The 12,643-nt window shown below is 37.5% G+C and overlaps 1 protein-coding gene across 1 annotated transcript in view; it reads right to left on the bottom strand.

Moving 5' to 3' along the window:
• Positions 1–3,016: 3,016 nt before the first annotated feature.
• Positions 3,017–12,643, bottom strand: part of LOC102229862 (synaptic vesicle glycoprotein 2C) — a 28,821-nt gene continuing 19,194 nt past the window's right edge. Inside the window, exons 5-13 of the mRNA XM_005803982.2 lie at positions 9,284–9,417; positions 8,797–8,886; positions 7,528–7,638; positions 7,342–7,430; positions 6,822–6,986; positions 6,529–6,662; positions 5,877–6,083; positions 4,777–4,936; positions 3,017–4,631 (exon numbers count right to left, since the gene is read on the bottom strand). Coding sequence (XP_005804039.1) covers positions 4,448–4,631; positions 4,777–4,936; positions 5,877–6,083; positions 6,529–6,662; positions 6,822–6,986; positions 7,342–7,430; positions 7,528–7,638; positions 8,797–8,886; positions 9,284–9,417 — 1,274 coding nt within the window. The 3' untranslated portion in view covers positions 3,017–4,447. The remainder of the gene's footprint in view (positions 4,632–4,776; positions 4,937–5,876; positions 6,084–6,528; positions 6,663–6,821; positions 6,987–7,341; positions 7,431–7,527; positions 7,639–8,796; positions 8,887–9,283; positions 9,418–12,643) is intronic.

The following is a 12,643-nucleotide window of genomic DNA, read 5'->3' as shown; positions in this document are numbered from 1 at the left end:
TATATATAGAACGTTTAACTTTCTTGTAGATTAAATGTGCTATAGAAATAAATGAATCTGATTGATTGATTAAAAATAGCAAAATTGCTGTAGTACAATCTGTCCACTGGGTGCCAGTATTACAGGAATTATTAACCGGCGCCAACTAGTGCCGAAGAAGAAAGAGTTTGCTATACCGAACATGGCTAACTCTAATTCGAAACGAGAGAGAATTGGTCAGGCAGCTGCCATTCTATAGCACATTTAATCTACAAGAAAGTTAAACGTTCTATATATATTTAAAAGCACAAATATACTAAGTAATAGAACATACAGTGAGTCAACAATCGAAACTTATAGTTTAGGATCTACGCATGCGCAGTTTGATCCAAAAATTATGCCCCGCCTCTTCCGTGACAACTCTCACACATTCAAAAAAAGTCTGGCTCTCACACATTCAAAAAGAGTCTGGCTCTCACACATTCAAAAAGAGTCTGGCTCTCACACATTCATAAAAAGTGTCGCTCTCACACATACATAAAACGAGTCTTAGTACTGTGTGTGTGTTCAACTTTAGTCTTGTGTATGTGAGAGATAAACGTCTGTATGTGAGCGAGCTGTTAGCAGTGTATGTGAGCGAGAAAGTTAACGTTTGTGTGTATGTGCGCGAGCTGGTAGTAGTGTATGTGAGCGAGCTGGTAGTAGTGTATGTGAGCGAGAAAGTTAACGTTTGTGTGTGTGTGTGTGACATTTTAGTAGTGTGTGTATACGCAATTTGAGTATTTTTTGAATGTGCGTGAGTAATTTTTGAGTGTGCGTGGCTATTTTTTTGAGTATGCGAGACTTTTTGGTAGTGTGTGAGAGACAAAACGTAATTTTTTGGAGTGTGCGTGGCTACTTTTTTGGAGTATGCGAGACTTTTTGGTAGTGTGTGAGAGACAAAACGTAATTTTTTGGAGTGTGCGTGGCTACTTTTTTGGAGTATGCGAGACTTTTTGGTAGTGTGTGAGAGACAAAACGTAATTTTTTGGAGTGTGCGTGGCTACTTTTTTGGAGTATGCGAGACTTTTTGGTAGTGTGTGAGAGACAAAACGTAAATTTTGTCCTAAACGGCCCCTCATACCTAGGTGGCAGCTCTGTCGACTTGGGGTCAGATCACATTCACAAAACAAATGAACCGCTCCAAGATGGCTCCAAGACAGTCTTGGTACAGTGTTGGAACCATACCAAGACCGTCTGGCAGCGGAGGAATTGTGTACAAAATAAAATGCACCAGGGGAGAAACAAATCAGAGCTAAATGATAATGTAACCTTTTGACCTACAAGTAAAATAACAGAAAATTTACAATTTGTATAAACCACGCCCACCGTATAAATAGTGGTGGTAGGGTCATTGTTTGGGGAGGTTTTTCTTCAGCAGGGATATAAAAGCTAATTACAGGATCTTCAAGGTGCAGAGCTGGAAGAGACATGTCAATAGAGATTGATTGGCAGTTACAAAGAATTGATCCAGATGACTATATATATACATGAAAGTCACACTTTTCAAAATGTTTTAAAATAAATTAAAGAAAATCATTTTTAAATTTCTATCTACTTCAAAATTATGCAATACTTGGCGTTGGTCTATCACAGAGTATTAACACTTTGGCAAATTACCGGAAATTGAATAATCCAAGACAGTATGGGGCAGAATATAAATAAATAAATAAATAAAGTATATCCATTTACTCTCAGGTTTATTTCTCTCATTTCTATAACCTTTGGAAAGTGCAAGACTATGGGCAGACTGATCCTGTCAAAGAGAGGCACATCCTAAAAAAGGCCATTCAGTATTTATCTTTTTTTTTTTTTTTAAGAAAATGGCAGGAACAGTCACAGAGACAGGATTCAACACAAAACGTACACCAAAAAAGTTCTGAAACAGAATGTAAAATATCTATATCTGGAGTAAAACGACTACTTTTTCAGCTTACACAGTCACACACCAGGTAATAAAGGTGTCATCCTCATATTTAACATTACATTTAATGGTACAAGAAAATATAATTTATACTATGGACTTTTCAATTCAAAGTTGAGATTATGCAAATGGCTTGGTTTCCTAAATAAATGATCTACTCTCAAACGTTGGTTTAGTCTGAGCAAATATGGACTAAAATATTAAGAAGTGCAGGTTTAGAGATTAATAAAAATGTGTCAATATGTAAGATGTTTACTCATCTAACACTATTTACGTATCTAGCAACTTTCTGCACAAATGTTCAGTGCTCAGACTGTGAGTGCTGTAGGTGAGCCAGGTGTCAATGAGTCTTCTCTGTCTGATCAGGAGCTCCCATGCTGTCACACAACAGCTTGGTTGTGCTCATTACAGCTTGTTTTTCACTTTTCTCCCCATCTGGCCTATCTTAATAAGACTGTATCAATATTAAAAGCCTCAAGTTTCCATCATGAGGTGTCTCTATGCAAGGTTGTGACTGGACCTGGAGGCTGCAATCAGTCAAAAGAAAAAAAAAACTGAGCAGATGTTAACCTTCAAATAAATATTCTGGTTTTGTGAAGATGTGATTTACTAGTGAGTGGCTTTAATAGAAGTACAGCAGATTGCTAAAGTATTAAAAAAAAGTTGGACATTTTCAAATTTTGTCACGTTACTACTACCAACTTTTCCAGAAATGAAGCCTAGGCGCAAATTCAAACTGGAAGACTCTTTAGCCCCACCTGCATCATCCAGTCGGCGTGTCCCGCTCATCACCGCTGACCTATCAACGCTGGACGAAGCCACGTCACGTCCAATCACCGACCAAGGCCCAGTTGATAAGGACCTCCATCCATGGCATCTTCCGTTTTCCAGCTGCGCTCAACCCTCCTCCACCCCTTTTCCACCTCCACTCTTCAGGCTCCCATCCTTCACCGACCCCCACCACCAGTGTCGGGTCCCGGGGGATGACATTCCTAACCTACATCGGGAATGCTCATCCGAGCTGATCGCAATTCACAGCTCAATGTCCTCAGCCGGGGCCCGAGCGCCAAAGAACTTTAAATTCATGCATGTCAATAAACCTTTTTAATCGCTGTTTTTTCCGTCTGAGTCTCTCCAGATTGAACTAGACATAGGGGAAGCATTTTGTTTCTATGCCCCTTATATCTGGAAACCTGAGATGTGCAGAAAGTGTCACTTCTTTCGGATCATGACCAAAAAGCATTTTAAAATTGCAGCTTTCAACTCAAAAATCTGACTAATTAACTGTTTTCTTGATCATTCAAAATTATACTGGAATTCAAATTTGGATTTAAATCTGCATTTTAACAATTGTTTCAGTGGTTGACAAATTAAGCTCTATGTTAGAGCAAAAAAACATGTTTTTTCTTTTTGTTTAGTAGAGAACTTTTTACTCCCTTATGTTGTAATGATCTGTAGCTGTTTGGACTTTTAGCTTCATTTGTGTTTTCAGTTTTAATCATTAATATTTACTTAGATCTGGTCTTCCTTATTCTGTGTGTTTTACATCTTAGTTTATTATTATTTGAGTATTAGATCTGGGTTCCTTAGATCAGTGTTCCTTTTGTTGCTGTTGTTAGCTTTAAAAACAGATAATAACAGCTAATCGTTTCTCGTTTAGTTTGATTTTCTCCCTTACTTATGCTCCTCCTTCCCTTGGCTTCTCTGATGCATATCTGCTAATTTTCCTCGCTTACCCAACCGTCCCTACTCATGATTACCTCTTCTGGTGGTCATATTATTCTGCACTCCTTCCTCAGTACATATCGGGTCTCCACTGGATCCTTCTGTTGCATTCTGTGATATTCTGCAATTCCTTTCACAAGCTCTCTGGTTGGCTCCCTGCCAACAAGTCTTTTTGGATTTAGCAATAAAGCCTCTGCACCCCACCTGCTGCCTCCTGTTATCTGCACTTTGCTCCTACCTAGAGCCAAACATTACAGCATGGTGCTTCATATCCACTCGCTTTGCCTTACAAACTTCAATGCTTGTATTGGGTTTTTGTGCGATAGACCAACACAAAGAAGAATATAGTCAAAATGAAAGACAAAATTATGGATGATTTTTCTAAATTTTCAAAATTCTGAGAAGTACAGAGTTCCTTTTCTTTGATCCTTGTTAATACAATCCAGAGCAATCAGCTGACTGTAGACACTGCTAAATATAGTCCACCTGTGTGTAATTTAATCTCCAAATAAATGCAACTGCTCTGTTTTGCCCTCTATGAACATTAGTAAACAAACATCATCATGAAGACCACAATTTTCAGATTTCCTCTTTGTGTTAGTTTGTCATGTAAGTTCAAATTAGCAAAATAAAGTTTATTATAATATGACAGTATGTTGAAAGAATCCTGAATTTTTCTTAAAATTAACACACTCAGGGCAAACCAAGCCACTTGCACTCCCTATGAAAAGCTCTTTTGGCCTTCTTGAGAACTCACAGGACTTATCAAAGTTGATGGAGTTACATAAGAACATTTGACCGAGTGTCAGGCAACCGCAGTCCGACCAGCCCCCCTCCCACGAGCACCGAAGAGGCCATGAGGATGGGGACGGCCTTGGTGATGCCAACAAGTGAGCCAAAGATCAGGTTCCCCAGGACAGCAGCAAGCTTACACAAGGCGTTACAGAAACCGAAGCCTGTTCCTCTGCAGAGAGAAACATCAGGAACAAAGTGAGAGTTAATGGAAACAAAGGTAAAAAGGAAAATTTTAAAAATCATAAATGTCAGTTGATCAAAAAATATCTTTGATTAATCTGCCTGTCCACCAATGTGTCACCATTCCTTCTCACCTCCTGACAGTGGGGAAAGACTCTGTAGTGACCACATCGAGGGAGTTCCAGGCCGAAATGCTCAGACCGTTGTAAAGGCACAACATGAAAATCATCATGGACTCACTGGTGCCAAACCACAAGAAGAAACAGCTGATACCAGACAGGATCATGGAGCCACCTGATAGAAGTGACCAGATAAAAGCACTTTATTTAATCTCAGCCAGTTTAGTATTTAATTGTCAATACCTAAAAATAAGAACTAGAAAGTTTACAGATATATGTGATTAAATCAAATAAACCTACCCTGTTTTAGACTCATTAGTATTATAAGTCTTTAAGTTAAAGATCTGGAAGAAAAGGCCACTCCAAGATGAATAAGTCATTACTCCAAAAATGAGATGAAAAGTCTGAGTATAATAAGCAAATGTCCCTGAGTGCATGTAAAATTTTCTGATAAAACTTAAGTGTTTGGAAACTACAAACTTAGTGTTTGGAAACTACAAGCCAGGAGTTTTAAGAAAAAATATGAAGCTTGCACGCTTGAAAATAACACAGTTATAAAGTTCAGGGGTGGCAGCATCATGGAAAGAGCAACATTTGAAAAAGAAAACATGCCAAGACATCATCCAGTGGGTTAAACTTTGGTCAAACAGACCAAACAGTCTTTTTAAAAACTGGAAAACTGAATTAGTTACAAAGTGACCTAAGGACATCAAAGTCTGTATTTTGGTGTGGACATCAACAAGATTTGATTTTAGTCCCAAAGAAAAATTGCTGGCAGTAACAGCAACATTAATCTGCCAAAATTCCAGTAAACTAGTGAGAAGCTTGAGGACGGATTCCAAAGACAGAGGATCCAAGTCATAAAGTTTAAAAGGTAATTCCTCCAAATTATTTAGAATTTGAAGAAAGAATAAAAATGTGAGTCTCATTATTCTGGAATTTAAAAAATATACTAATATTTGACAACCCTAGCCAACTTTTAAAAAATAAGTTTGGGTTGATTTACACCAGAGTGAAAAAATATTTTGTTTTATTATTCAGTGTATGTAAATATCGGGTTTCAACTGTGCTAAATGAAATGGCCAATCAATGACACTTCCAACCCATTATTTTACCTAACATAGACAAACGCCCGATTTTGTCCATCAGAAGAGCAGACACAATGTTGCCAGGAAGAACAGCCAGTGTTCCCAGAAAGTTGATGAAGTAAACCCAGTAGGCACTGTAGTCATCAACAAATGTCATCTGGCAGCCAGTCTTGTTGTGGGTAAAAGTGCTGTTAATCACCTCTGTGCCCTCTACCAGCTTAGATTCATCGATATCTGCAGAGAGAATGAAGCAAAGCAAATCTTATGGATACTTAGTAATCTGACAAGCAATGATAAAACATGAAACCCATTTTTGTGCAAATGTTAATTTTAGTGCAGTTATTTTATCATTAGCAGGAATAGTGCAGTTGAAGCAAATATGTTTCTGTGTTAAAAACTGAGTCCTTGTCTGAATTTGATTCCAGCAAAGCCTTTTTGAAGAACCAATGTTTCTGCGATGCATGGAAAAGAAAACATTTTGGACTTGTCTTATTGAAACATGCTAAATGTTTCCTGAAAGAGGCAACTTCTTAAACCAGGATAGACTTTTTTAGAACTGTGATAGTGTCAGTCATGAGTTTTATGACATGAGGTGTGGTATCATGTGCATGTAAAGTGAGGTTTTATCTTATTTTGACACAGCCTGTACAGCATTTTATGTTTAAAGGAAAATTCTCACCTGTGTTGAAGAAGAAAGTGTCAATAAATGTGCAATTCTTGAACAAGGAACCCACCGATGTCACATCATCAAAGGTGCAGTAACGAAATGTGGAGTCAATGAAGGTGACGGATTTCAGCTTCATGTTGACAAACCTAAATGAGAACCATTATATTATGAATAAATGAATCAGCATTGGTAAAGCGGTTAACATCTAATTAAATTTACAGGGCATACAGTATGGTTATACTTAAATATAGACACTTCTTAAAGATAGTGAATCTACTACTCATGTAGTTGAGCAGACATCTTACTGGTCATGAATAAATGTGCCATTTCGGTGGATCTGGTTCTCCAGGGTGAAGTTAAAGGTGAAGCCTTCAATGCGTTCATTATTGTGGAACTGCACTTTGGAAGCATATTCATCTGCCTGAAGGTGTTTGATGACATCAGGGAACCAAACAGACAGACCATAATACCTGCAATGATAAAGACAATAGTCTTGCTCCACATCAAATATCAGGTAAAACCAAATATTGTTGAGGTTAGACTACGGTCTGATTAAAAAAAAAAAAAAAAAAACAATCAGGTGGTAGAAGACCAGTGGACACCATTTTTTAAAAAGTGATTTCATGGTTTTTATTTGTTCGTCTTTCCGCCTCTCCAGTGGATCCTTATCATCACGCGGAGTATGATTCATGTCTGGACTGCTCAACTTTTCAACAGCAGAGAGATCAAGATGACAGAACTGTGATGTGGCCCTGGAGCTATTATCTGACCCAAAAGAAACGTGTTTTTATCTATAACAAAGATTGGATCAGAAGAACACCTCACCCGAAGGACAGCGTGAACCACACTATAGCCAATCGCATCATGTTTTCCTGCATAGGATACTTGAAGCACTTCATGAGGTTTAGATAGATCTAAAAACGAAAGAGAAAAAAAAATCTGATTATGTTTCACATTTATATTGTGATTAAGTCATTAGAGTAGAGGAGGACGAAAAGCAAATATATTTACCCCATGTATTTCAGCTTTTGTCCTGAAGAAAAATTTGGAAACTGGGTTTCCAGTTTCTGATTCCATTTCAACCAACTCATCCAGTTGTCTAGGGATTTTTATCCTGTTTACCTGTTGAATTAGTAATAAAAAAGTAGCATAAATATTTACAGTACAGTAGTTAAGTTCAGGTTTGTGTCTTTATATATTTCACATGCATAAATGTCTTATAATATATTTTAATAATTGGCGCACAGCAATTCAACATTAAAGTATTACAAGAACAACTATTTCAATGTGATCCAATATGATAATGTTGAGTCAATAAACTTATATAGCATATTTAAAAAATAACAAATGTTGACTAATGTGCTTAAAATAAATGTTGAACTACTAAGCAAAAAGAAATATCTGAGTAATCAATAAAAGTTGCAGTATAATCACACACATAACTACTTAACTCGAGTTAAAAGCCACTGAAATTGAATGTTGTTTTAGCAGACTTAAATTGATCTGCAGTTTGCGAAGCTCTGATTTTTTAGTCCACCATAGAAAAAGTTTTGCAACATCTGCTGTTTAGCCTTGATGGGTGGGGCCACTAATAGCAAGAGTTGATCTAAGTGTGCTGGCTGGATTGTGAAAGTGAAGCAGACCAGTTAAGTAATGTGGTGCCATTAAGCCATTAAGGCATCTAAAAGTTAACATGTAGTGAAATTTGAATCTGAATTGGTTGAACTGGGTTTTATTTTGGGTTTTTGGAGTAAAGAGGGATAAAGGCAACTCAACACCACCCATTTAAATGATCCTACTTGGGGTTTTCCAGTTTATGCTGGAACAACAAATAGATCATATTCTATGGTTGCAAATTGTTTTTTGTGAAGCATTTTACATTTTTTCCAATTTCTAATGTACTAATTAGACAACAGAGTGCTGGACAGTACTATTGTACCTAATTAGACAATTTGTGAGCTTATTATGTACAGTAGTATAATTTCTTCTTTCCATGTGACTCAATGTGAAATATCAGTGAAGTCAAAAATAGGCATATGCAGCGCAGAATTAATTCAAGAAACTTGTCTTGATTAAGCAGCTTTCCCAAAGTGCAGCCCAAGCAGCAAATAAGTCTGAATGACAAGAAACGGCTCTTAGACCCCGTCGTAATTCAGACATGATCCTGTCTAGTGAAAGAATCCAAACCTGTCCCTGTGGTGGCAGAAAATAAGCCTCTTTGCTTCCTTAAGCATAGGAAAACCCAGCCGAGACTGTGAAACATCCGTGGCAAGCACTCACAGTGAAGACTTTCTCCGGCTGCCCACGTGCTCTCATGTTGGTGTCGTGGATCTGCTTGAGGATCATCCAGCCCTCGTCGTGCTTCCCAACCTGTCAGGAAGGAGAGAGAAACGAGTGACAGCAAAGACGAGACACATTTACCGGACGCGTCTTCCAGCAACCACTTAACATCAGCAATTACTGTACATGAAGTCGGTCCTTTGATATGTCAGTGGTGATTCACGACAGAGGTGACTAACTTCGCTTCACAGGATAATGATCCACCAGCAGAACAACCAGCTGTTAGAAATCTCGATGCTTTTGTTTTCCAAACATGCAGAAGGCCAGTTGTGCATGAGTCACACTGTTTTAGTCTGGTCAAATCCATAAATTTATAAAAATCCATACTCTTAAACAGTTGTGGACAACATTTTTTGTAGAAATGACTAACAAAGTACATGCAGCCCAGCAATAATAGGTTTTTAGTTATTCAGAAAGGGCTCATTACCTCCAGGTAGTATCTGGGGCTTTCCGGCATGAAGGTAAGAGCCACCACAGCACACACACATGGCAGGGCGCAAACGACGACAAAAACCCTCCAGCTGTGAAACTGGTATGCTGACCCCATGCTGAAGCTCCAACCTGCAGTTTGTAGGAAAGAGTCATTTTCAAAATCAGTTTATTTACCTTAAATCTCATCGAGTCTTATCAATAAAGAACCTTAGCTTCCCTCGGTGGGCAGCAGTGCTGAACAGAAAAGAAATTAAAAAAACATAATGTACAAATGGGTCTTTCTGTCACATATTTAGGATTTGGAAAGCAATTATTTTGTTGGTTTTCTAGATATTTTGCTCAGCCTAAAACAGGTAAACATAAATTACTCAAATAAAGATGTTTAAAATATTTATATTTAGGCTATTGGCAGATGCTTTTATTCAAAACAACTAACAATGCAGTTAGGATCAAAGCTAACAATGGGCTACTTGGAAAGAAGACAAAGGTGAGGGGAGTGAAAATTTATATGTATGGAGATGACAAAACAATTTTGAATATTTACTATGTGCTGAAACCAAGAGCTACGTAAATACCATCTCATGTACAAGTTTCAGTCTAATTCTGAGAAAAGAAATTACTTGAAATAAAAATGACATTTACATGATAGCTCTCTGACTAAGCACAGTGATGGGAACACTCAGAGATGAATGAGTCTGCAGGGTAAGCAGAGAAAAAGTAATAAAAAAAACACACACACACACACAGGGACGGGTTAATTGAATGCGTAGGAATAGAATTGAGTGTTTTCTGCTGAGTTAAATCTTGTTGCACCTGATCTCAGCCCACAGGCAGTCTCTCAGACTCATTAATCATTGCAACATGCAGGGGGAAAAGCACACACACTGGTGCGTGTAAATGTGTGGGTTGACACTCTAACAGAGAATACCAGAACTGAAATAAATAAGATGGATAACCGCATAGAGATTATACTGACACACCATAATGCCATGTCAACTCTCCACCTACGAAAACACAAATAGATGTATATGCAAGTCATAAATTGTTTTTCAGTTTTTGTGCAACTTCAAAGACATATTTTTTATGTCTATTGTGCAAATCACTTCACAAAGTGTAGGATATTTTATGAAACCATTTTATATTTGCATCTTTTCCAGTTTAGTAACAATTTGGAGCTTTGCAACAAACAAAGTAATGCCCTTAAGTTTGTACATATGCTGCCTTGTCACACATTTTTAGTTGCGTTTTGTACACTGAAACCCATTTTATCCATGGACTTGTAAATGTGTGAGTAGGTTTAAAAGCAGCAAGGATAAACTTCAACATGAACAGTCTGCCACCCGCTGACTTTTGTGAGTGCTCTTCGTGACTGCACTTTTTTAAAAAATTACACAGGATGCAGAAAAATCGGGGCCCCGCATGCTCGTCGTGACCTCCCACGTCTCTCCACAGATCGTGGCTCATGGAGATACAGCTCCAAAGGGAATGCGGCACCATTATCCATCAACAGGCGTAGGAGGGGAGCCACAGGGTAGGGAGGGGGTTAATGCTAATGGTTCTGCCAGAAAACGGCTGTTTGGAAATAATCCCACAGTGTGTTAAAATCCAGCTCCGATAGCAGCTAAAAACAACTGTTATCAAGGTAAAAACTAAACGGCTTGCAAAAGTAAAAAAATAAATAAATAAGACATTAGCATGTTATGCTCGTTTAATAGTTTGGTAGTATTTTTAGTACTCAAACTACAGGGTAATGTACACTCATAATAATTTTCATTAAAGTGTACAGTATTGCCTCATTCCCTAAAACACATCAAATAGCATAAGCAAATTTTTATCCATTTGCAAGAGTTTTTGATGAATGTGCTGACAGTTTAAAATATTTTTTTTCACAAATTCTGTTCGCATATAAATAAAAATAAACAAACTAAAGGAGATGCAAGATAAGTTCTTATAGAGGTACTTCTGCAGCAGTATCCTGAGGGAGAGGTAGTACATTTGAATTGAAAATAAAATACTACAACTACAAAAAATATCTATTTTTGTAAATCTTGCACCAAAACTATGCAGGCAAAACCAATTTTTGACTGCATCAACAGAATTTCATGCTTAGCATTTTAAGTTCTTTGATATTTATATCTGATTAAGATAAAGAAACAGATTCAGCTATCTCCAGAAATGTAGTACAACTTCCTGCCACCACGGGACAGTGTTCCCTTCATACTATTGGAAATCTCATTATAGGAATTAGGCACATAATTGTCTGAGGATGTCCGAGTCTCAGGCTGAGACGGATAGCTGAATTAAATATGAACAGATAGATGGGCAGATGGATCCATTCTTTACAGTCTCAAGTTTACATCTACAGGCTTAATGGGGTGTTTTTAAAAAATTTGTTATATGTAGGACTGGATTTATGTAATTTATAGACATGCAGAAAGTACCTTCGTTGTATTCGGGATATGTTGAAACCTCGTCTTTTTGGGCCCTGATGTCTTGGAAGAAAAAAATTGACACTTGGAAATATCTGCTTACTGTCTGAGGTTCAAATACATGTAAAGCACAAATGTCTTAAGCTTGTTTCATATCAGGGTTCCCCAATAAAAACACAATCAGAAATACCCCTTTTGTGGATCCTTTTCATACCCGAGGATCGCAGGTTGTGTAAATATTCATGTCACGTTGCTGTGATTGGTGGACCAAAGAGGCATGGCTTACAATTTACAGCCTTCCACCGGAGGGTTTTCCCAGACTTGAGTCCTACGCTGATATTCTCGTCCACATATTTCATTCAACGCATTAAATACAAGCAAAGTTTTGTTCTGCACCATCCTCAGCATGTAATTATCTTAATTTTTCCCCTTAATACCGATCTGAGTTATTTAAAATTAAGTATTTAGTGATAATAGTTTCTGTGTGATCCTGCTTAATAAAGTTTTTTAATTAAGTCACACAATTCCACTCAGATTGTAGCTCATACTTGGAATTCCTATAGTTTCCCCTAAAATATCACGTAAAACAATGTGCACACCTTCCTATCTGCTGAGCTTCTTCTCAATTTCTCTTTTTCTTTGGTCTTATATGAGATCAAACTATTTTCATCACCTCTACAGGTGATCCAAACTTTGTCATCCAGTCTGAGCAGTGCTGTGTCAAGAGAGAATAATATATAATGCAAAATAAATTCCAACACAATTTTTTTCATAACGCGTTTGTTCGAATACATTTCCAACAATATCTGATGAGGTTCTTTATGTGCAATTGAAAATAAAGCCAAATTAAGCCCGGCCATTTAAATCTTGTCATCCTAGCTATTAGACAGTTTCTCAACATAGAGGTTATATTAAGCTCCAATCAG

This window comes from Xiphophorus maculatus, chromosome 12 (genome assembly GCF_002775205.1).
Source record: "Xiphophorus maculatus strain JP 163 A chromosome 12, X_maculatus-5.0-male, whole genome shotgun sequence".
In the NCBI taxonomy this organism is placed as follows: Eukaryota; Metazoa; Chordata; class Actinopteri; order Cyprinodontiformes; family Poeciliidae; genus Xiphophorus; species Xiphophorus maculatus.
Note: the sequence above shows the minus strand (reverse complement) of the source record. Positions and strands in the feature narration are given on the sequence as shown.